This window comes from Anticarsia gemmatalis, chromosome 23 (genome assembly GCF_050436995.1).
Source record: "Anticarsia gemmatalis isolate Benzon Research Colony breed Stoneville strain chromosome 23, ilAntGemm2 primary, whole genome shotgun sequence".
NCBI classification, from domain to species: Eukaryota; Metazoa; Arthropoda; class Insecta; order Lepidoptera; family Erebidae; genus Anticarsia; species Anticarsia gemmatalis.
In genome coordinates this window covers 1420902-1447698 of record NC_134767.1, presented here as the reverse complement: position 1 = coordinate 1447698, position 26797 = coordinate 1420902, and the positions used below count along the sequence as shown (strand labels likewise).

At 35.2% G+C, this 26797-nt stretch overlaps 1 protein-coding gene across 1 annotated transcript; it reads right to left on the bottom strand.

Moving 5' to 3' along the window:
* Positions 1-1563: 1563 nt before the first annotated feature.
* On the bottom strand, positions 1564-26797 carry LOC142983134 (nose resistant to fluoxetine protein 6-like). The gene is made up of 13 exons (XM_076129994.1): positions 26641-26797; positions 20292-20446; positions 19061-19231; positions 17997-18153; positions 17543-17645; positions 17223-17310; positions 11562-11728; positions 10916-11101; positions 5694-5873; positions 4794-4944; positions 4053-4233; positions 3399-3541; positions 1564-3045 (listed from the first exon to the last, which is right to left on the bottom strand). The coding sequence occupies exons 1-13, from the start codon at positions 26780-26782 to the stop codon at positions 2842-2844; spliced, it is 2028 nt and encodes a 675-aa protein (XP_075986109.1). The 5' UTR covers positions 26783-26797; the 3' UTR covers positions 1564-2841.

Below are 26797 nucleotides of genomic sequence, written 5' to 3'. Positions count from 1 at the left end.
TACTCTTAATTGTCAAATTAGATTAAGCTGCTATAAATATTTGTTTTTCCTTTATGGCTTTTGCCATTTATTTATGTACATAGCACTTCTCAAATCATTGCATGGGTTTCGAACTCTTGACTACTTGTGTTTACGGCACCGACGCTGAAATTCCGCTGACTCTACATCATTGGCCTGTGTCCATCTATTGTAGATGATTCAGGTACTCTACATAAATAAACAAATATTATTGGACAACTCACACACTGTCATTTGATTCAAAACTAAGCAGAGCTTGTACTTTGGTAACCAAATAGCTGATAAACATACTTATATACTTCTTAATACATACTTATATACATAAATTGACAACCATCACATCACACATCACACTATTACTATGTATAGTTCGGTTAAATGAGTCATTGTTAAACAAATACACTATAACCACTATCTTCCAAACTGCATAACAATCTATCCAACCACCTGACGGTAGTCAAGGCATGAATTGACGGAGTATTAATACACGAACGAACACCTGTTAATACACGAACTTGCTGCAAGCGCTTGTATTAATACATGAACTAGTAGCAAATTTAGCTTCAATAATCGTGCGTGTTGAAACGCTACTTGAGCAATTTTTAGCTGGTTTTGAGCTGATTATATTTAGTTGGTGTTATATTTTTTAATTCTATACGAAATATACACTGAAATAAAGTAGTCTATATTTATATTGTTTATATATTATTTATTTATATACAAGAACCTAGCTTTATTATCAACATTGGGCCCAATTGACGCCCAAGGTTGCTACTGACACTATAAAGCATTTATTGCAGACAAACATACAAGCTAAATCAAGAACCTACTTTTTATGAAGTCGGTTAATTTTGGACAAACTTAATGACGTTGTGTGAAGCTATTGGCGAATGTCGTAGAAATACGTGACAGACGGGAATCGAATCCGAGAGCTATTGATGTGCAGTCACATAATCTATTGACTTAAGTGGCAAAAAGGTCTGTTTATATTTCAGATATGAATCTGAAACCCCATTTTACCACGAATGAGATTAACCCCAAAATTAGACAAAAATCTCTTTTAGACTTGTTTTAATTAGAATTTTTAATTAATTTGTCATAATAAAGAGCAACATGACGTCTGATTACAGACTTCATTCCATTTAGAGGTAAAAGGTCAATCAAAAATAGATTTCTTTTAAATTTAAATGTCAAAAGTCATTTAGAATTTGATACAGATATTATTATGTCTATTTTATTTCTTAACTATTTATATTTACTAAGTAAATGACTATAATATATAATTCTATGGTCCGCGGTATGGCCTGGGGTTGTTTGGGTGCACCTGCGGATCATAAGTTCTTGGGTTTGGTTTCTAGGTCGGACAAAATATTACTGGTATTTTTTTTAATTACAATAGTTCTCAATAACAGCCCGGAGTTCGGTAATGTGTCCAGTAAAGCAAACGGCCAAATGCATATTACACAGGATTAAGAATAAGTGTAAAGTATTTCATTCACGTTGATATTCATCTTCGGGAAAATATGAAGTTAAGAAAACGAACAGTATGTATAAAGAATTTTATTATAAAAAAATACAAACCACATCTTTAAAAACTATGTACAAAGTCTTTATCCTCTAATACAGTTTGAAATTTCTTAATCTAAGATCTTAACCGGTTTCACAACGGCCATTTGCAATATTCTGTCTAAGATTATAGATAGATTGCTATCTGATATGAATACATAATACTTTAATTTCATTTATTGATCTATTCATAACCAATTCCGGTATGAGTTGTCATTCATAAATGGGAAAAAAGTTGTAGGTATTATACACCGATAGATAATGCCCCCAACCCGAACTTGGCCAGCGTGGTGGACTCAAGGCCTAACCCCTCCCCCTCGTTTGGGAGGAGACCCTTGCCCTGCAGAGGGACAGTAATGGGTTAAGAAAAAAAATGATGATGCTTGATTCTAGTGAGTAAACAGTGGATAGATAAGAAATCTGTTTTATCCGATAGATAATATAGTCTGTCAAAACAGCTTCTTTTAAGCTAAAGGGTACTTATCTACGGGTGATAAAACTCAAAGCGCTATATTATATTTACACACGAAGCACTGTAACTAAACTACCGAGCGCTGAAACGTCATCGCGTTATGTTAAGCAAATCTGAGACAAAGTTAAACTATCAGGTATATAGGTGTACCTATCTAGATAAAGGGTAACTAATTTTCGTATCGTTCCGACATCCGTGGGATTGCCGGTAGACACTAAAGGAATATTGACCGAGCAGCGTGGCACGCTCTAGGGGAGGCCTATGTTTAACAGTTGGACAGTTATAGGCTGATGATGATGATGAATTTTCGTAGTGTTAATATTGTTACCTGGATTTAAACCAATCGATCTATCTTTGATCGGCGATCCGATGATCAGCGATCGAGGATCGTGGATAGCTTCAATATTGTATTTGGATTGCGCATCCGTCAATCGCTGTAGAGGATCGTTCGATGTGGATCCGGCTATTGAAAGTGCATTCACTAGTAAAACTATGTTTATTTTTAGTCTTATTGTAATCAATACTACTACACATTGTATATTCAATGTAATATCAATGAATACATAAATGTAATTGAGGTCTCTTAAAATGTTTATATGAGATGTTATCACGATATACATTTTCGTGGAGACGTGGACTATTTATTATCTACTGATACATCTATTAAATTTTAATGTTTACTACAATATTTGTTGAAGTAATATTCAAACAGTCTAAGTTATTGAAACCTAAAAAAGAAACTTACTCGAAAACATAAAATATTTTTTTTAAATCTACCTTCCTACTTAAATATGAGTGGAAACTGTAGACACAGATACATTAGAGATACCAGGTTTTACTTGGTTTCTGTTATTATCTTCCCTCTCTTTCGCTCTTCTTTTGGGTCCAAGAAGGAGTTTCTGCAGCTGGCAGGCAGGTGCTTCTACGAATAGGTAGAGAGGGAGAGCGAATAGGTAGGTGGTTGTTACGATGCCGGCGTAGAGCATTATCTGGAAATTGACAATCATTTAATGCTTAATCAGGTTCAAGAGAAATCGAGTTAAAATTATGATTTTGTGATTTGAGAATTACGGAAGTCTGTAATATTATAAAGTATAAATCATTCTTGGGATGAAGAATGCTGGCAAAGTGCGGTTCGAGAACTTGATACATTGAAATCAAAAGTTTTTAGGCAGGCTAAGTTTCATTACGAGGTTTTCCTTTAGCGTTAACAGAGTGTCAATTACTTTTTACCTCTTTACCTATGAAAAATCACTGTATATTTTGAATTTATTTTTGTAGTTGAATCCGGTTTCCAAGCCCAGATACTTGGGATTTAATAGTTTAAGTTATCTTTACTCACAGCAGTATAATCCGTAGCAAAGAAAGATCTCCTCATTTGACCTCCGTAAGTCCTCAGAATAGTCGCATGCAGCAACATAGCACAGTAAGACATTCTGCCCAGTGGCTGCAGTGGTCCCCATTCTACTGAACTTACGTAGATTCCTGAAAAAATAAAAAGATATGTATGGGTATACTGTATTGACTTGGTATTGAAGAAGTTTGTGTTCAGCTGGTAAACCATTTTGCAGTATGGAAAAGTCTTTTCCGTGCTTCAAATATCATAATAAAAGGCGGTCCAGTTGTTGAAAATAAATGTTTTTTAAAGCTGTCGTTACGCCATGTCTAAGGATTTGTTTGAACACCTATACACTAGAATAACCATAAATATGAAAGCGAGAATTCGGTATCAAGTAGGCAATAATATTTTTTTATGTGTAAACATTTTTTTTTAATTTGTTGACACCGTGTTTTGCCAAAGATTTGTGGAAAGACTTGGACATTGCCAAAGAGCAGAGATAATTTGCGGAAACGATAGGACATAATGCCATGCAGTTATAAGTTAAGAAAGCCAACTTTCAGAACAGCGCAACAGTAACCCTAGGCAGATGTTGATGATGATGTTGAAATTATTAAATTGACATCCATAGAAAACTAATGAGCTATGAATACTCACGGTTACATTTATAGAAGTAGCCAACAATGAACACACAGATGGCAAGTGCGAAGAAGTTCTGATTCAGAGCGTTGAAGACTGCAGACTCGAAGGCTGAAGCTTCACGGTGATGGAGGTCCCAGCCCATGAGGACGGTGCCGAAGGCAATGGGAATTGATGCTATGAAGAGGAGTTTTAGTAGCTGGAAGGAAAAATTTTGATTATAGGAGTTGTATTATATTCCGTTTCAATAATAATAATTTAGTTAAGGAAAAAAGAGAGTATGTTACCTTAGGGGCGATTCAACACGTTCACTATGTTAAAGTCACTTATGAGACAGCTAATTTATCTAGAGTTTTGTCTCTCAACATCTAGAGTCTTTCAACGTTCGTCACAGAAAGTTCGGCAGATGTGTCACAAAATGGTTTGGTTAAGAAATTACTTCTGATTCAATTGTTACTACCTTAATGACTATTTGACTATCTATATCGGCAGATAAACTATTGAGACATGCTGTCGGCTTAAGTGACTATCGATTGACAAACAGCTATTTCAAATATTTCATATTTCAAAATTTTGAAGAATGATCTAGTAATATCAATATCGTTTATCACACTTAATATAGTAAAGTATTATGCTTTTGACACATACAAAGGATATGTAAGTTTTTGTACCTTTAACGATAAACACGTAAAGAAATTTTCGCTCGGGAATAGTAAGTACACTTTAGTACACTTACTAAAACTAAGGTAAACCACTCACTATAGAATCTCTGAGGTCCCATTTTTCCGCTTGAGCCTTGTGATAGAAGTAAGCAGTCAGCACTCCCAAATGATATCCAGCCCAGTTACCTTGCGCCGATACATAAGCATGGTAAAACGTATCGTTGTATCCGAAAATCTCTCTTATTGACCTGAGAATAGAGTTGAAATTTGATTGAAAATTTTGGTGTCGGTTATGACCTTTTTGATTTAAAAAAGACAAGTTATGAGGATATTTCGAAAATCGTTGGAAGTCACGTGCTAAAGTAATGTGTGTCATGATTTTAAGTTATAGTGTTAAACAGGTTGTCAGTTTTAGAATTTAGCCGCAGACGTTTGTAGGTTAAGATAGAATTCTAATATAACTTATGTTTCTTCGATTCGGAAGTAGCTTTTGAGATATGAATAAATTTACACTCATTGGTATATTAAAATGATACAGTTCAACTTTAAGTTTGTGGGGTTGCAGTGCTTGTCCCTCGGCTGCAATTTTAACAAAAAGGGGTCGGGGCCGGGAGGTCAAGCGTGGTGTCCCCAAACACTAGAAGTCAAGCTTCTTTAGATCCCCCTACACATTACAAAAATAAAATTGCGTCCTTTGAAAAATGCAAAGTAAAGTCTATAAAATAAATTGTTCAGTGGACTATATATTATTACCTCTTAAATATCTAATGACTTAATAGAAAAGGATTGTGATGAAACTTTGCATGGAGAGTTTCTCAAACTAGCCTGCACATTGGTCTCAAGGTTACAATCCTCTCTCGTTACGGCAAGAAGCTTTGATCAGGAGAGAAAAATTAATTTATTATAATTTTATAGGCGTGTACTAAAATATAAGAAATTTTGTATTCTCATAGGAAAAATCTATGAAAATAAAATTATCATTTTCAAAATAACTTACTCAGGAGAGATGCTGACTCTAATCGGCAACAGTTCCATCAAGTAACTTTGAAGGAACGGTATTAGAAGACTGATGGCCATGACTGCTGATAGCACTGGGATCCCGCTCTTGGGCCAGCGCCAGATGATGAGGAGCACCACCAGGGTCATGAGGAACAGCTGGGTGTCTGTGCCGAGGTACCTGAAAGATAGGGATGTTGATAAGACGGACCTAAATATTTTATTTAGCTATCTCTTAAAAACACACACTTTACCAAAACACCGGGCTATTAATTATATTATTTAACATAAATAGCTGCCTTCGTGACGCAGTGGTTTAGGTCACCACTTCGCTACCATTGTGTCGGGAGGTCGAGGGTTCGATTCCCACAGGGAACAATTATTTGTGCGATCCACAAACAATTATTTCGGGTCTGGTTGTGCTTTGTGTTCGTAGTTTGCGTGTTTGTAAAAGTCCCCGCGATATAAGAGCAATTCTTAGTGCGGGAGTTGTCTATTAAAAATGTAAAAAAAATGGAATGGATAGTTGCAATGTAAGTTATGTAACAATGTAAGTTCTAGGTAATATTATGAGACACACCTATTTCCATATACCGGACACTTTACCAAAACACCGGGCTATTAGTTAGCATAATCTAACATACTATATAAAGGCTACACTTTTGTCCGAACCGGGAATCAAGCCCGAGACTTTCTGATCAGCAATCGTATACACTACCACTCTGACCACAGACAGAGGCAGGATAAATAAACAAAGTTTCCAATTATCTAAAAGAAACTTACTTATTATACAGTCTTTCAAAACTCCTTCAGGCGGCGAAGAAAAATAACAAGCATAAGAATTTTTCACTCAGACCTTATTTACTTTCAATTGCATAATTACACATACATACATCTGAAAGCAAATAATGTTTGTAAAATCTCTCTTTATGCTACATACTGCTATTTTTCTTCTTATTAAAATAATACGGAAAATCAGACGAATAGAAAAATCAGACTCGTCCAGTTCTTTTTGACTTAAAAAAGCTAGATTTCTAAAGTAACACCCCAGTCTGTAAGTGAAACTGGATTTCCGATTTTTAGTTTAGGAAGTGTTGTAAAAAAGTAACTGTTTGATGAGTAAACCAATTTTTTGTGTCGGTAGGTATCTGTAAATTACGTCAATTTAAACATGAAAGAATCAATCAAATAGATCCAAAAGTTTTATAATATTATTGAACAAATTAAGTATATTATTAAAATACATAATTATTACCAGAGGCTCATAAACACATTACCCTCGTTTACAACACACAGTCGGTTAAAAATAGACTCTAAGGAGTAATCTCAAAATTAAGGTCATCTATATTTAAAACAAACATCACTACATAGTATAAAACAAAGTCGCCCATTTTGTCTGTAGTCCCTTCGTATGCATAAAACTTTAAAACTACGCAACGGATTTTGATGCGGTTTTCACTAATAGAAAGAGTATTTTCTCCGACAGGTTTTTATATATAATTATTAAATACATTGAAATTATATTAGCTGAGTTATAGCGATTTATGTCCAAGAAGTCAGAAAAAAAATCTAATTGAAGATTGCATTTGTGCGTGCGCCGCTTATACCGTTGGATACAAGTAAGAACAATGTATAGCAAAAACATTGGTCTTTATTAGTTCTACAAAAAAGTCCGCGATGACATATATCCAGCTTTTTTATTTAAATCACAAAAACTACTTTTCTGTATTAAAAAAACATTTAATTCGTTGGGTGATGTTTAACTGGTGATATAACCAATAATACATATATCCTTATCAAAATAAGTAAGTTCATCATCACGAGCATTTAATTTAGATTATTTTTGCAGTTTACAGTGTGTTATTTAGATATATAGTTTAGGAGATATCACGATATTAGTATTGCGGCACGGTACGGGCCGGCCGCGGCGGCGGGGGCAGCGTCCCTATAACGGCCAAATATGTGAAACTGTATTATAAATAAGAACTCTGAACCATGTTTGTTGCAATAATTTTGAATTTGAATTTGAATTTGAATTTTGATAATATTACTAGGTACAAACATTGTGTTTTATCACTTTCAAAAAAAAGCAAAACAACAAAAAACCCGCTAAATAAATTGATTAAAAAACATTTCTAAAAAACCCCGTATAAATTTCACCCATTCTCCCTTATAGGACGCAAGCGAAGTTGCGCGGGTCAGCTAGTATCAAATAAAACACGCATAAAAGTCCTCCCATTGTCGACTTCCATCTAGCATGTCAAGGTGAAAACACATTTAGATCAAGATACCCCTCTTTCTATACTCCGACAACTTAGTAAAGAGCCTTGTATGCAAAGTTTGAGACTGCCTGAGACATACAAATTACAGATTTTTAAACATACATGACCCGCAGACTTATTCAGATTCTTTTTTTTTCTTTAGATAGACAACTCACATATTAATTGCTCTGTGTCGCGGAGACTTTTACAAACAATGGACACAAAGTACAACCAGACCTGAAACAATAATTTGTGGATCGCTTTAATAACTTTATTGTCTCGTGTAAGAATCAAACCCACGACCTCCCGACGCTATGGTAGCGGCGTGGCGACCTAAACCACTGCGCCACGGAGATAGTATCTAACTGTGACTGGTCTGATTAAGTTACTTTGTTCTAGAAATACCCAGAATTAATCATTACTAGTAGCCCGACCAGACTTTGTAAGGGTTTTATATAGCACATTTTTATTCTGTTGACCACACTCCAGAGGGAATTTTTATACCGGCGATCCAATAGAAACCTTTTCTTAACAATTACAAACATATAAAAAAGAATACAATTTGGTCTAGTTGTTTCAAAATTTTACGCGTACTCGACGACTCAATTTTAATTTGGATAATCTAGATAAATCTTGCACGCCAAGGCTCTTCACTAAGTTGTTGGATTACATTTCTCAACAGCAATTACTTTGACAACTAAACCGAGGCACGACAATATTTTTTTAAATTACATCATTCAACCTTAAGATTTACGCAATAAGGCTCATTTTAAATTAAACAAAACGTGATGTGTGATTTTAAATATTTGAACGAACGAAAATTCGTTTAAGAAATGAGGGTCACGGCTTTTAATGGAAACTCCTGGTAGCCTTCGGTTTATTTGCTATATTGGCTAGGGCTCGGCCAGTAATCATGTTAGGCTTCGAATAGGGCCTGAACAATATCACCAAATATCATAAGCGGTTCAAGTGAGGTATAGAAACCTAAAAAACGACGTGTGAATTTAACTTGTCAATGAAAATTCTTGGAAAAAGGAATTTTGGAAATCCTATTTCTGAACATATTAAAACGAGAGCTTGAATTTGAATAGGATACTAGTTAGTCTAATACCTCACGACGCATTAATAGTGAAAAAGGGGGGTGTAAAAGCCACGAAAATACATCACATGATTAATGGCCAGTCCCCAAGCAAAATGGTATCGTAACCACTAAAAAAATAGGAGCCTTGAGTAATATAGAATCTTTTATTTTTACTAGATAAGGTTTCTTCACTATTGGAACAAGAAATGCGTATCCATTGATGCGAAACTGGTAAAGTAATTTTTTATCAGTATTTAAAATCTTGGTAAGCAGATTTTCCGCCAATTTTATTTAATTACAGCCTTGCGTTTACGAGTATTAATTATACATTATCTGATACAACTAGATGATTAATAGAATAATTGGATCTATATACATACATACATAATATTGCGTCTGTAAAAAACAAAATGTTAAGGTAGAGGTGTCATTCCCCCATGTTTCGCAATCACCAATGTTAGTCCACGTTACCCTGTTCCATTAAGAAATATTCTAGCACAAATAAAAAAAGACTAATAGTACTTTTTCCCGACTTGGGAATCGAATCGGAAGAAGTAACCGAAGTAAAACATAAAATAAATTTGTTTTGACACGTCTTATGCTCGGTTTCTGAGTACAATTTTAGCGTTGGTTTATTCATTCAATAGCGTTTTTTTATATGAGTTTAAACGCTATTGAATAAATAAACTACCGTTAAATGGACCTTCGAAACCAGGGGTTAGAGTTTCAAGCGACTTGGGACTGAGTAAATTGCAAAATACGCATTATAGATGAATGTCGGGTACTGTCGGAGTTGCAACCAAAAATTAATGGGTCTAGTGCTTTAATATCTTGTTAACAAACATAATTTGACTGGTCAGTGGCGCAGTGGTTTAGGCCGCCACGCCGCTACCATTGCGTTGAGAGGTCGTGGGATCGATTCTCACACGGGACAATTTTTTGTGCGATCCACAAATAATTGTTTCGGGCCTGGTTGCACTTTGTGCCCGTTGTTTGTATGTTTGTAAAAGTCCCCGCGACACAAGTGCAATTCATAGTGCGGGAGATGTTGTTAAAAAAATCGTAAAAAAATAAATATATATAAAATTTATTTATTTCAATTTCAATTTCTAAACTAAAGATAATCCCAGGTTTCACTTGATTGCAGCTCGCAACTGACAATTTCACGGGCAGTGCGAATGTTACGACAACAGTTTACGCGTCTCTGATCATCGTAATAGTTCCTTTTGAAATAAATGTGTTTGTTAGTAAAACGATTAAAATCTACGTTATTTAAAGTAGTTATAGTAATTACTTTATTATAGAAACAATGTAACGGTATCGCTCTATTTAATTGGAAAATCAGATATGCATAAAATAAGTTAAATCCTCTCTTAGTTCTCCCCTCCAGCTTTTTAAATTTCAGCTTCTTGAATTTAGTAGTTTGTTTAGTGTATAACGCACGGACTGTCAGTAATAGAAAAGATAATTGGAAAAAGTGAAAACTTAAAATACTCAATCGGATATTAAGTCACATTTTGTTTGAGCCGCACCGCAGACCTTGAATTATTAAAAATCCAAATCATTTAAAAACCATTTAAGTCAAATACAAATACTTTTGAATGGCAAAAATTCAGTAGGTACGTTTACCGCCAGTTTGGAACAAGCCAATACGAAAATCTGGCCAATCTTGGCTACTCTTTTTGACCAAACTAATATAAGAAGAACTGGCAAGAAACACCCCGGTTTCTGAGGTACATATAGCGGTAGTTTATCTTTTCAATAGCGTATAAACTCATATAAAAAACGCAATTGAATAGATAAACTCCCAACAAATGTACTCAGAAACCGGGCATTAGACAATCTTTTAAACCAAAACACTTTTTAAAAAAATCTACTCACCAAGCTTGCGGCAAACACAGATGCTCAAACGGGAACAGATTCGGCATCAAGATCACAAGCTGCCACCAGTTACTCCGGCACATGTCTCGCTCTCTCTTCACGACTGCATCCCACATAGGTCCTGAACCCATGTGCGGTACCCAGGTCATGGCTAGACCCATGACTACTAGTACTGCTGGCATTAATCTGTGGAAAGAGAAGGTTTTTGTAGCATAAAAATGAGAATATTAATGGCTCTTCTAAAAAGTGGATAGTCAATACGAAAGTTGATGGGTACTTTTGGAGGAGGGAAACAAAAGATGATCAGTGTAATCAAACAGTTTAGCTTTAAATAAATAATTTATCGATAAGTTTTATTACATTACATAATTTGTTAGACTTAAAGAGGAGATCAATAATCCTATCCTATGACCTAAATCTGTACTTAGAACTTTTGTAGACTAAGAATCTCCCTCATTTTGCAGGACTAATTTCTAATCATTCTGCTAAGCACGGGTATTGCTTAGCAGAATGATTAGAAATTAGTCCTAGTAGTAGTTAATTTTCTTACTCTCAGTTTTATTGCAAGAAAAATATGGACCTATTATTTCCTTCCCCGCGTATATCTATCTCCCATCGAATTTAAAAGAATAGCTGGAGTTCTCACCTGAACCATCTATTAACAATAGCCATAGGAACAGTCTTCAAGGTGAAGGGATGTGTTTCAGCATACACCAGCATCTTGTACGCCATGAGGAAACCTCCCATCACGAAGAATATCTGCACTATGATGCGAGAGTTGAAGAGGAGGGCTTTGAAGAAATCATCGTAGGACTGGAACAAAGAAATATTTTTATTAGGTACTCCATGTTATACCTGAAGGTGTATGTGTATTGAAATACATATATACACTTATAGCGTTTATATTGTTTGTGCCATTTATTTCTTGCTAAATTAATAATGATGTACTCTAGGCGACATTTTATTAACTCTCCAAAATGGAATGAAATATTTTTTTTTCAAAATTGGAAATACCTAACTGTGGGTAAGTTTTTCTGTGAGGACGCTATTTATGCAATGACAATGAACGATCATCAGTTACATCATTTTACCCGACTTGGGAATCGAACCTTTAACCACAACTTTAGCAGTTGTCCTCACTACCACTGCATTATGTTCTCGCAAGTTCTGTCGGAAAAGAAAATTGACGCTTGCGCAAATGTTGCAAATTGAAATGATTAACGTTACAATAAATTTTAATTATGATTATTAACCTTTAGACCCTTAATTATAAAAAAACCGATGACAGCTGAAATTAAATCATCAAATTAAATCACAATACATCACATGCAAGGCCAATCAATCAATATACTTTAATTACAATTATTAAGATTATCATTTAAATCTATCATTAAATCATTAAGAAATATTAAAACTAAGTGAAGTTATTACAGTAAATGCATTTGCTGACCGCAATTGACCGCAATCGTAAGGAATGGTTAGTTTCCGGTAACGCAACTATGAGTAATATACGCACGATGGATACTTGAGTACTTTCATTGCGATTCAGATTTATTGGTTTTATTTATTTATGGGCAAAATTGGTGCAAAAATATGATTTGTTATTATTATTGTCGATTTCGAAATTTTGTTTTTTTGTGTGTTTGTTATCGGTCGTATGAAAAATGCCACATTACGAGTAGTTCGTTTTATTTATGGGTATATCAATTTTTCTACATACAAGATAATATTGAGGTAACTTTATTATTTTTTGTCTGCACATAGTGAATCATCAATCGTAAGAAATATATTGGCGATCAAAAACGGTGAGGTGTTGATGTGGTTAGTTATATTACCAATTTCTCAACACACCTTAAGGCGGGTACAGACTGCTGCAACACAACATGCAATGCAACACGAAACGAGCATTGCATCAGTGTAGACGCGGGGCGCGCACAATGTGCGCACGAACCGCGCATGTACCTACTCACATCTGTTTCCGAGATGCGCGCGAACGGATCGCTCAGTCTGCAAAAGAACACTCATTGTCTTGTTCCATGTTCGCGCGCGTCTAGCCGTACACACCACACAACCTGTCCACACTGACGCTCCGCGCATACTGCGCGCCTCTTTGTGTTCGGGGAAAAAACCGACAAATTTCGGGTCGCTACGCGCAAGAGTTGCAACAATCTGTTCGTGCGCGTAGTAAACGCGGTTCGTGCGCGCAAGGCGTCTACACTATGGGAATTCTGTTACTTTACATGATACATTGCAGCAATGTGGACGTCAAATTCTTGCATTGCATGTTGCATTACATGTTACATTGCACCAATGTGTACCCGGCTTTATGCAGTTAATTAACTGCATAGCGTAATTAACCCTGCAAAATATCACCTGACTATCTCTAAGAGGCTAAAATTGCATTAAAGTATCTAATTAAGTAAAATGAATCACGTCAACTTGCAAAATAAATATTACATGCAGAATTTGCAACAGTAATTTTTCTTTAAAATAAGGTTATTTAACGCTGAGGTACTTAGGTCCCTATTGCATCTGTCTGTCTGTTTGGGATAAGCTTTGAAACGACTGCACGTTTAATATTATAATACAACGGGTCTTATACGCGATTGAAAATTTAAAGGTTAGGATACCTTATTTGCTGCCCGACGTTTCGATCGCATTACAACGACCGTGGTCACGAGCTGACTCCACGAGAGTTTAAAAACGTTGACTGCACGTTTGGCACTGCGGTTGACGTGGTCACCTCGCAATTACTGTTGAGCCACGTGTGGTGGGTTCAAATCCAACCCGCGACAAATACTTGTGTGATGGGCACGAGACTTCATGATACCGACCGCGCCACGGAGGCAGACTTACTAACACTAACTATAAAAATACTAAACAAATTAATTAAAAACGAGGTACTTATTTCATAAGGTAATAGTATAACAAGTAATGTAGAACCAATCACTGGAAAAAAGTTTGCTCCAAAACGTTTTTATAAGGAAGTGTTACTTTGTTTGTTAATTTACGCAGAAACTACTGGACCTATTTTAATGAAACTTTCATTGTTGTATAGCTTGAATATTGAACTATCAAGTATAAGTATTTTATCTATATGGGTTCAGAATTGTATATGTTACTGTAAAAGCCCGACCTGCGGTAAATCCTAAGATTTTCCGGTAAAACCTAAGATTTACCAACTCTCAATGGTAAAAGTCCGAACAAGCCAGAGTTTAAAAACTATGTTACGATATATAAAAAAATCCTCCTTCATAATTATGTTAATAACTATTTCACGGTATAATTATATACTGTGACATAGTTATAAAGAAGGAGTTTTGGGCAAAGCGACATGGGTAGGTTAGGTTAGAAGGCCTAGCCTTCGTGGTTATTTTTTTTTTAACCACCCAGAAGGAGGAGCCCCGCAAAGCGGGGCTCCGGCGACATCTCGACATCATCAAGTGAGTATAGGTAAAAGTTCGAATTAAAAGAATTGTTCGGACTTTTACCATTGCGAGTTGGTAAATCTTAGGTCATACCGGAAAATCTTAGGATTTACCATCGTTCGGGCTTTCACAGTAACATACATATTATTGCAGTTCTTACGACCATTAAGTTTTTTTTAGTTGTATTTAGATTTCATAATACCATATGCATTAAACTACACAGTCTATCTTATTTTAATCTACAGTATGGTGAGCAATAAGTTTAATGGATTAAAGTGTTTTTGTAACACATAACTACTCCCATGGCTTTTACGATTTTGTAACTGTTAGAGTGAATTGAAATTGTGAATTAGTGCAATAAGAAATAAAACTTTTTAATTTAAAATTAAATTACGTTATATATTACGACTCGTTTACCATCTGGAAAGAGATTTTTATTTCATAGGAGCAAAGTGACCAGCAGAAGCTAATCGTAGGCATTTGTTATCCAGAATTATGGTGCTGTATAAATATTATTTAATAGATTACAAAGTTAAGGATACAATTTAACACTGGTCTAAAAAAAATACAACTTGAGTGCTTAAACTATGTAACTTTTTTCTTTATAATATTTAGTTATTAAAGATAGAAACATAATAATCCCTTATTTCATTATTTGATCCCAACGAAAACCACTAAACATGTGACGTCATTACGACAGCACTTCTTTAAAAAATAAAATTTTTGACGTTTCATAAAGAAGAGCTGGAATGACTGAAAAATCGTTTTACTATATACACAGACGATCATCAAACCCGCTACTATCCTACACTGTACCCAATAATCACACAACCAAAATAAACAAGAAGCAGTAATGCACGAACCGGTTGGACAATAGTTCATTGACTCGCCTAGGTCAAGATTGCGGTTAGTTGCGCAATGCTGCGTTACATTGTCAACTTGCTCGTATTGTGTTGATTTAATTTAAGATGTTGACTTTTTTAGTACTGATATACATTTATTATGGTATTTTTTATAGGTACATGCTCAATATCACGGCCGATAAGCCGATGGATTAGATGGTGTTTGAAATAATTACGCTCACGTTTCGCCATTAACAATATTAGACCCATGTTAATAGAGGAGAGCCACTTATCGATGGTGCCAATTGTAGAGAATCGCACTACTGTAGTGCGATTCTCTGCATCGGAACCATTGAACTTGACATTTAAAATGTACTGCAGAAATAGTTCTTACGGCGCCAGCTAGAGGCGCTGATCGGATTTTCATACAAATGTCTCGATAGCTTGAAGATAGTTAATGGTGGTTGAGAACCGCGGTAATCTAGCCTGATACTCTACTACTATCGAGTATTGACCATCGGCTAGCTATCCAAAAAAATATATGAAAATCTGATCTCTACCGGACGTTGTACAAACCATTTTTACAGTACATTTCAAATGTCAAACTCTTGATACTCAATTCTTCCAAATGTAGAGAATCGCACTACTGATCTCATTACTAACAAAACAATTACGTCAAAATACAACAACAGGTATAAAACAAGTTAGTACTATACGTAATATGTCTACTAAACACGGTTAGTTCAAGATAACGCTTAGGTAAACTGGCTGGCATTTAAGCTGGCTTGATTGCAACATTCCCTTCTATACAGGTACTTTAGTTAATGCTCTTTGCATACTATTGCTTGTTTATATGTTTAAAGTGGCGTTGGATTTTGAAAGGATTTGATGGATTACTTTAAGATTATGATTCTTGGGTGTCGGGTTGTGGATATAAAATACATTTTTGTTTATTTATTATTTAACTTCAAACGGAAAATTTGTTTATTTCGGAATATTTTGTTTTTATAACATCATGGCTACAATGCCCGGAGGTATGTGGAAGTGGGGTGGTATGTAATAAATAAAAAAATAAATAAAATAAATATTTTGGGACAACTCACACATGGTCATTTGATTCCAAACTAAGCAGAGCTTGTACTATGGTAACCAAATAACTGATAAACATACTTATATACTTCTAAATACATACTTATATAGATAAATTGACAACCAGGCTCAGAACAAATACTCGTGCTCATCACACAAAGATTTGTCCCGGGTAGGATTCGAACCCACCACACGCGGCGAAACGGTTGTTGCGGCGAGGTGACCACTTAAACCACTGCGCCAAACGTGCAATTGTATACCATAAAGTCTGTGCTAAAAAGGATTTTTGCGTTTCTAACTAGCTGTTTGACTTGTTATTATCAATAAAATTATTATAAATATTATATAAAGTAGGCATTATAATGCAATAAGAATTTAAGTTCTGAGACAAGTTCAACTCCCATTTGGTCCAATCTTTTTTCTAGCGTTTCCTAAACATTTTGGCTAGCTTGCGTTAGTCATTAAATGACTAATTACTAAAGTCACTTTGCTTCCTGTTTCATACATTTTGTTAAACGAATCCATTCAAATTGTAATTATGCACTCATTAATCATATTATTGGATATCATTGGCTTTGGTTAAATTTAATTTATTGCTTGTCGGCAAATAGGGGGACCTGTGGTTTAGAAACAAAAGGGTTTATATGTTTGCATGGTTTTAAAATTTGTTTATTGGTATTATATTTTAAATGTAGGTATATTTTTTCTGAAAGTCTTTGTTAATAAAGTTAATGTAATATATTTATAAAATTCATATTATATACTTCTAAATACATGTTTATACATATACAAATTAACAACCAGTGCTCATCACACAAATATTTGTCCCGGTTGGGATTCGAACCCTCAACACCCGGCACTTCGCTCATAACGCGTGACCACTTTAACCACTGCGCCAAACAATGGCAGGCGGATAAGCTAATTTGAAATTTACGTGTGTGCTCTTACCTTTTCAATGAACTCAGGATTGGCTGTGTATCCATAACCGATGAAAATCATTGAATGAAGACCAAGAATCATCACCATGGTGTAGAATCTGAAACAAAAATTATTTTGAAGCATTTGAATAGGCACCATGACAAGACTTTGCTGCTAAAATTATCCAAATTTTTTTTCTTCTTAGACACTAGAAATTTAAAACCTATGGGTTTGAAAGTTATGTCAAAAAAGTTGTCTCCAAAATTCAAATAAGACCAAAATATAAACGATTTTCTTCGCACATTATTGCAACATGTCTCATTTTTTTAAATTTATTAACATAGTCTTACCTTAAAGCTTGGAAACATTTGAAGATACCTCCTTCCGCGCTGCCTCCATGCTTTAAAGCCTTCCAGTTCTTTTGAACGCAGAAGGCTAACATGTATTTATTATCTGAAACCAATAAGAGCAGTTGAGAAAATGCAAAAACTGGTTACTTATATATGAACGGACACTGAGAGCAACGAGACCCGATTTATTTATTATTTGTGAATATGTCGCAATAATATTTATTACGTCCTGGTATCAAACAACACCCACGCGTAGTGATAGTCATAAACCTAAACACTACGCCACGATCGTCACGCCATATTTTACAAAATCGTTACTTATAAAATCTTATTTCCTGAAGCTACCCCTGGTATAAAAATACGAAGCACAGTAAGGAATCCAGCAAGAACTTAATAAAATCCATTAATTCAAGGTCCTCAATCCAGAGTCGAATCCCCAAAAATAAAATCTTACCTCCTCCATTTTCCGCTGGTAAAAAGAAGTAATAAGCAGAACATCCAAGATTCACCAGCAGTAGCAGAAGAAGTAGCGCTCCTATGATATAGTCCAGGATATCTGGTGGAATATAGCCGTCCTGTGTCTTACAGTAGCGGACTGATAGAGTGTCTACCTGGTGAGAGAAAGTATTGTGGTTGAAATACTATCAAGTGATAGACTTCTGCAGAAGTATTTTAATCTTGACTAGCAGACGTTTTCAATTTTTTTTTTAACTAAATTTTATGCATTTAGATCGGTTTTGTAAATTTTGTATTTTTGTAGCTGATTGGATTTCTTTTTAAAGCTTAACATTTTACATTAGCGTCGATAAGGTTTAATCCATATTATAAATGCGATAGTTTGTGAGAATGTATGTTGTTACTCTTTCACGCAAATACTACTGAACCGATTACGATGAAATTTAATATATAAATAGCTGAAAACTCAAAATAACACATAGGCTACTTTTTATCCCAGAGTTCCCGAGGGATCGGGATTAACACGGGAAGAGTTTCCACGCGGGCGAACTCGCGGGCGGTCTCTAGTATTTAAAATAGTCCAGAACTTAGTGGAAAGCCTTGTGAAGTAATCACAATTCAGATTTTAGATTATCACTGACCCGACTGACTTATGCGGCTGGCAAATTCTTAATGACAATCTAGATAATTCGTGCATGTCAAGGCTCTCTACGAAGCTTTTATAATTTTAGCATTATAAAACAAAAGTGTATCGTCTAAATACTGTATGTTGGCGGCACGTATACTTTTATTTCTTTGTAGGATTTTGGCTCAAATTATCTTGTGCGTTTTTATTTTTTATTATTTTATCTTGTGCGTTTGTTTCCCACTAAGATTTGCTCTTGTGTCGCGGAAACTTTTACAAACATACAAACAACGGACACAAAGTACAACCAGACCCGAAACAATTTATTTGTAGATCGCACAAATAATTCTGCCGTGTGGGAATCGAACCCACGACCTCCCGACGCACTGGTAGTGGCGTGGCGACCACCTTAACCATTGCGCCACGACCCTACCTACCTGCAACCCATATCCTTCATGTATAGAAGCATTAAGACAGTCCTTCAGCCTCTCAGCCGTAGTCTCTCCAGCATCAGCGTGGCTGGTGTTCAGGCCGCAATGTTGAGAGCCACACACTCCTCTGTGCAACTTTGAATGCTGGTAGTTCTTGTATGATAGGGAGGAGAAGTTCTAGAAGAAAAGATAAAGGTGTTATGACATTTAATTGTTGATGAGTTTTATAGCTACTTCAATCTTAAGTAGTAAATATGAATGCCATTGATTTTGCAGTAATCTGATCTTGGATGAAATTTTTCAGTGGTCAGTTGCCACGACTACACATACGATTTTTTTTAAGTCTTATTTCTATTTTATTTCATGAATTTTAAGGACTCTTCCATTTGATGAAACTTAGTTCACAGTTTTGTAAAGTGAGTTCTAGGGAAAAGATATAAATACTATCTTCTCAAAAAGACGTAAATACGTGTGGGATTATCTATAAAACTACTTATTTAATAAAAAAAATAGGATTATGAAATTTTCATCTACATTTATTACCAACTATTCAACAGTGCTATCAAAAATAACCCTTGCATTTACCCCAAACATAAAACAATACATAATTTTCAAAGCTTCGTACAAAGCGTACACAAAAGTCTCATGTCAAGGATACATGTGGAATGTTTGCACACAATTGAAGCGAGTGGAACAAATATATGAACCTTCTGTATATTTGAGACAAACACTGTGTAATTACGAGGCTTCTTTATGTGACGAAACAAAGTGGTTGAGATACTCTTCGTTTTGAGTGATATAAATAGAAAAAGATATGATGAAAATGTACAAAAAATGTTCTCTTGATCTCTTTCTCGTATGTTTTCTGAATTAACTTGGACACAGATAATTGATTGATTTAATGCGACTCCAGAACGCAAATTATTCCATTGGAAAATTCGTTTGTAAGTTATCCAACAACATTTCATTTTCACACTTTAATAACCACAACTTCAACAAGCTGCTATGCTGGTGTAAACCTATGTTCCCATGAACGTCAAAAAATTGTTCAAATTCCACAGTAGAGACATTATGACATACAAGATTTTATTCATTTTCTATGAGGGTGAGTAGAGAACAAGAAATACTACTTGATGTTTTTGTGCAAACTACTTTGAATTCTGAAAAACAGTTCGTATTGTTGATTTCCTTCAAAAGGATCAGATACTGGCAGTCCCATAAGGAGTTATTTACTTACCTTAATAAACTGATACAGTGGAGTATCGTCTTCTAACAGCACGAGGTCTACTATGCAGTAGACGGCGTCAGGTTTCCTCAGACAAAGGTCGAAGTCGTCCAGCTCGGACAGAGCCGGCATGGAGTGGTAGTCAAATATCGATGTAGGTGGTCCATCTGTCGGGAAAATAAAGATTAGGTACATGCTCAAAAACATAAACAAGTGTGGTCCTTAACTACTACTTACTAAGTTTTCAAAAATATACTCTCCTCTAAGCTCACTTGAACTCATTGAACCAGAGTATGGCATACGATAGACAGGTTTGGGAGGAAAAAGTGGAGGCTTTTGCCCAGCAGTAGGACAGATAAAGGGCTTATAAAATAAGAATTTAAATCAGGACCTTCAATTTACTCATGCCATATTTTATCGAAACTGGTTCAGCGATTAAGCCTCGAATTTATTTTTTCTTTTTTCTAAAAAGGCGACTTCTGCGCTATGAATTGCTCTTGTGTTGCGGCGACTTTTACAAACACACAAACCACAATCAGCCCCCAAACAATTATTTGTGGACCGCCACGGAGGCAGCCAAATGAATGCGTAGGAGACACATAGACTGACAATCACGTTTCCATATCGGAACAGTATATCAGCCTTTTAACTGAAACTTATTTACACAAGAAAATAAAACAACTACAAGATTATTTTCCAAGTATTTTCCACCACCAAAATGAAATCCTCCTCAAAATTTCCTCCACTAAGACGCTTAAACGAAAATATTCTCAAACCGTTTAAGAAATAAAGCCTTCCCCAAGTATATTTATACCGAGACAAGTAAAGCACGATGGCTGACTACGATAAGTTTCCAAGAACTGAAAAGGAGCGATCAAATCGTTTAAGTCTTACAACTTTCAGCCTGTAATGGAAAAACAGCGTAACCGACAGAAAATTGGTATTTCACTTTTATATCGAAATGATTTAAAACCGAATGCGATGACAACTAGATCTATATTTTAAACTCGCTGACCTGCTCAACTTCGCTTGCGTCACATAAGAGAGAATGGGTCAAAATTTTCCCCGTTTTTGTACCATTTTTTATTGCTACTCTGCTTCTATTGGTTGTAGCGTGATGATATAGAGCCTATAGCCTTTCTCGATAAATGGACTATCGAACACTGAAATAATTTTTCAAATTGGACCAGTAAGTAGTTCCTGAGATTAGCGCGTTCAAACAAACAAACAAACAAACAAACTCTTCAGCCTTATAATATTAAGTATAAATAAATAGGTATAAAAGATTAATAGATCGATATCAGTCTCACCTGTTTGGACTGTCAGGACTGCCTACCTGACCTCCACAACCCAGTTACTTGGGTTGTAACCTTCGGTAAGACTGCTTGTCAGACTTTCAACTGTTCATGACTGTCAAAGATCTTTGAAAATGACAGCAGAGACCCACAATTTAGCGTGCCTTACGAAACACGATACGATAAAATGGTCACCCATCCACTGAACAACCTCGGCAAGCGTGGCTTAACCACAGAAATCGATCCGCGCGGCTGATGCTAACTAAGAAACGAGCTCAATAAAACAGAAATCTATAATACGTCTCTCTAAAATTCTGTAAAATTTCTTGTATGTCGCTTACGACGTTCTTCCGTACAGGCTCGACTTGATGGTGCAATTTAACCGGAATAAATTAAATAGAAAATTGGTATCAATTTCTCAGTAGGTTCGTTTAACGGGAATTTGATTTATGGGGTGGCCGTTTAAGGCATTGTCGTAGTTGATGGGTCAAATAATTGTGGTTTTATTTTTGGGAAACAGATATAAATATTTACTACATTGTTTTCTAAGAAAAAGGATTACATTATATGTACATACATTATATCTTACGTCTTCTTCCCATAGGGGAAATCAGAGCCTAATCAACGCCATTGCAACGTTTTTACAAACTTCATTCACATCCATACATTTTGTCAATCAGGGCATCGCCGGCGGTCCTATATGACAAGTTTGTAAATATCGTACTAAGTAGAGTTATTTGATCTCAGCCTACCCCTACGGTAAAAAGGTTTGATTTTATGTTTGTACAAGCTGACCCGCGCAACTTCGCTTGCGTCACCGAAGAGAGAATGCGTCATAATTTTCCCTGTTTTTGTAACATTTTTCGTTGCTACTCCGCTCCTAATGGCCGTAGCGTGATGTTATATAGCCTATAGCCTTCCTCGATAAATGGCCTATCTAACACCGAAAGAATTTTTCAAATCGGACCAGTAGTTCCTGAGATTAGCGCGTTCAAACAAACAAACAAACAAACAAACTCTTCAGCTTTATAATATTAGTATAGATGTACAACAACGTAATACTCATAAGTAATACTTTTCCTCGAATTTTAGACATCTCGAAAAATCCACAAAATTTGGTTTTCGCAAGTTCATCAACCTTCAACCAAGTACATAAGACCTTATTAACTTAAACGCATCATTACGCAATTTCTCTTTGTGTGTCCGACTATGTTAAAAACGGGTTAGTTTTGTCATATGACATACATATTCTAGCATAAGCCGATTATTTTATGTACTCGTATGACTAAACATAGCAAATATATTAAAATACGCAATAATTTTATGTAAATTTGCATTGATGTTGAAAGTTTTGGTGTACCTACATTACAAGGTATGTAGTTTGTAGGTTTAGGAAATGAATGTATAATGAATGTTAAAATTATTTACTTTACTTGAAATAGGATAAATTGTAAACCAACAGACGGGTATATTATTATGATTTCTTGATTTTTCTCTTAATTTTATATACGTATGTCATGTGTGTGATAGCCGAGTGGCCTAACGCTTCCCTCATTACAGGAGAAGATTTGCCCAGCAGTGAAACATTAATCAAATGAGTCAAATTTATTTATATGTCATTAGGTGCGTACTTTAACTTTCTAATTAAAATTGTATAGCCAATCAGAGAAAATACACGAAGTTTAATAGTAAAACAGTAATTATGAAATACCTACATACACATATAATATCCCTCCTGCTACACCAGAAGGTGTAAACAAAAGTATTCGGAATACACCAACATTTTGGCATTAACAATGTTAATCTCATGTAATAGGGGGCGAGTCTGTAACCATTAACTATAAAATATTATTACTTTAACAATTTATTGCATTATTGTACCATTAATCAAATCCAAAGCTATATATTTACCCATTTACTAAACAAAGTAGTGAGTGCAACGCAATACCTGCGGCAACCAGTTCTCAATGAGAGATAGTTGAAGTGTTGTGGAAATTTGTGGAAACCTCTCGACCGAGTGTGTGACTGAATTTCAATCTATATGATGTATAAAAGAGAATGGGTCATAATTTTCCCCATTTTAGTAACATTTTTTACTGGTAATTTGCTTCTATTGATCGTAGCGTGATGATATATAGCCTATAGCCTTCCTCGATAAATGGGCTATCTAACACTGAAAGATTTTTTTAGATCGGACCAGTAGTTCCTGAGATTAGCGCGTTCAAACAAACAAACAAACTCTTCAGCTTTATAATATTAGTATAGATTTACTAAACGAGATAGTGAGTGCAACGCAATACCTGCGCCAACCAGTTCGTAATGAGAGATAGTTGAAGTGTTCTGGAAATTTGTGGAAACCTCTCGAGTAGTGTGTGATTGAATTTCAATCTATATGATGTATAAAGAGAATGGGTCATAATTTTCCCCGTTTTTGTAACATTTTTTACTGGTAATTTGCTTCTATTGACCGTAGCGTGATGATATATAGCCTATAGCCTTCCTCGATAAATGGGCTATTTAACACTGAACGATTTTTTTAAATCGGACCAGTAGTTCCTGAGATTAGCGCGTTCAAACAAACAAACTCTTCAGCTTTATAATATTAGTATAGATTTACTAACGAGATAGTGAGTGCAACGCAATACCTGCGGCAACCAGTTCTTAATGAGAGATAGTTGAAGTGTTGTGGAAATTTGTGGAAACCTCTCGAGTAGTGTGTGATTGAATTTCAATCTATATGATGTATTGTACGAGGTAATTGAATTTCGTCTTATGAAATTGATACTAAGGATATTAACCCTATGTTTTTGAATCGAAATTGTGGCTTTTTAGGTCAACAGTTGATTCGATATAGATTAAATTTTGGCAGAATAATGGGTTATGTTTCGAGAACGAAAGTTTACAAACGAACGTATATCGTAACGTAAGAGTGATTTTGTCGTGGGTGTAGTAAAATTAACTATCACCTTACCATAATAACCACAGTACCGCGTGTGGTGGGTTCGATTCCCCATGGCACAAATATTTGATTGTGGGCACAAATATCTGTTCTGAGCCTGGTTGCAATATAAGTATTCAAGTATCTTATTAGTTATCTGGTTACTGTAGTACAAGCTCTGCTTAGTTTAGATTCACATAACAGTGCGAAAGATGTCCAAGTTAATACTTATTCATTTACTAAATCATTTTTGCCTAGACTTTAAATGAACCGACTGCTAATCGTGAGGTCTCTTGATCGATTCCCCGGTCAGGAAAAGTACTTAACTACATACCAATATCTGGGACCTATATTCTTAACTACTATTCCATATATTGTGCAAAATACATTTGCTTTAAAGACACATCACTCTAGACGTTTAGTGGTTAACTGTTTGCAGTGGTAAATGGTGGCTAAACCACAGAAACTCATAAAACCTGTCATAAACAGCGCATTGACGTTTGTTTGTTTTGTTCTTTATAGAGATGTTAATTATTGTTTAGTACTAATTGCAGTGGGTGGGTACTTTGATGCCTAGGATGTTAGTTTAGTGTTTTGCTTATCATGCCTACATTATTCGGAGGTGCAGCAGCGGTATTTTAAATACAATCTCGTTTGGCTGCTCAAAATGTTACATACATAATATCACACCTATCATACCAGAAGGTGCAGGTAGAGGTGTTTGTGCCATTAATAGTGTTAGTCTGATTAATAGGGGTGAGTCTATTGTCACAAACCGGATGCATAACTAAACTCTAGGCTAGATGATTTTAACAAAAAATAGGAAACCCCAATAAACCCCTGTCTGAACCATAATTGAAAAAGAGGCTTTACGTTTGTTCTCCATAGATTATCCATTGCTGCAGCCAAAGGTTTATTAAATTATTTCGTATTTTGGCCGCTATAATTAACTCCTAAGTAAATTGGACTATTATTATTTTGCTTACCAAATACACCTTACCGAGTCAAGAACTGAACCCGGGAATAATTGATCAACATCTCACGTGCAGCTAAGACCGGCAATTTACATAGTATGTATTATTAAGTTTAATAATCCTTTACAAACATACAAAAATGATACAAAATAGCACGACAGGATGCAGTACGCACGAAGCATGCACTATGTACATTTGCAATATCCTTAATTATAATGCACCTTGTAGCATTTCCGTTTGTTAGTCACGATAACTTACAACACTTTCTATAATTACAATATTTTTAGTTATTTTAATTTTTTTCATAAGTTTTTCTTTGGTTAGTTATTTTTGAGCTTAATTGCTTAGATCTCGAAGGGAAATAGACAACATTTCCGAGCTATTACTTGAAATACTAAATTATGTCCGCGACTTCGTCCGCGTGAAAAGATTTTCCGTGGATAAAAGAATCCTACATGTGTTAATCCAGGTTACAAGCTAACAGAGCTACCAAGTTTCATCAAAATCCGTCAAGTAATTTTGCGTGAAAGAATTTATACTGACAAACTTTCGCATTTATAATATTTTTAGAATTGCAATGGAATGCAATAATTCTCTGAATACAAAGTACAAATAGCAGTTGAAGAAAATCGAACCCGCAACTCGCTCGCTCAGCGGTAGCGAAGTCGTGATCACTTTTACCATTACACCACGGATATCGTAATTTTCAAATATTTCCGACGGTTTAAACCTATTGATCATGAACTAACTGCACAGTTTGTGTCATTTTATCACATGTTTTACAATTATTTTATTTATTTCAAACTACAGTATATTGTTATGGATTTTTTATGCACCTGAAAATATTTTGCCCGACTGAAAAAAGTACACGTACTGAATTTCAATAAGTAATAACAAAATGCTTATAGGAATTTTAGGGGATGTTTTATAAAAGTAACATTATTAATTTAAGTACTTCTGAGTTCTTTAAAAAAGCTATTTATACTATCTTTACGACTAACTAACTTTTCAGGACTCAAGGTCACTAAATAAAAAATTGAGAATAATCTTGGAAAATATTCAAAAATTCACCTTTCATAATATACCTTTACGATTTAATTTATATAAATTTTGTCCTAAAATTAGTTATCCCGTATTATTATGTTAAGACTTGCCTGTAACATTATCTTGTAGCGCGTGCGTGCCGGCACAAACACAGAACACTATGAACCACCACGACATTGTCAGCTGTGCACTCAACTGATCCGCGACCACCGACCACGACTTCGAATACCGACGAGTACTCTTGTAATACATAGGAGGGGTGCTTGT

Bases quoted from the DNA above. Each gene is read 5' to 3' on its own strand.
- LOC142983134 (XM_076129994.1), bottom strand. From the start codon at position 26,782: ATGTATTACAAGAGTACTCGTCGGTATTCGAAGTCGTGGTCGGTGGTC. The intron at 20,447-26,640 runs GCAAGTCTTAAC...TTTTCCCGACAG, and splicing joins GCTACAAGATAATGTTACAG to ATGGACCACCTACATCGATA. The intron at 5,874-10,915 runs GTGAGTAGATTT...CCTATCTTTCAG, and splicing joins CTGTGTTTGCCGCAAGCTTG to GTACCTCGGCACAGACACCC.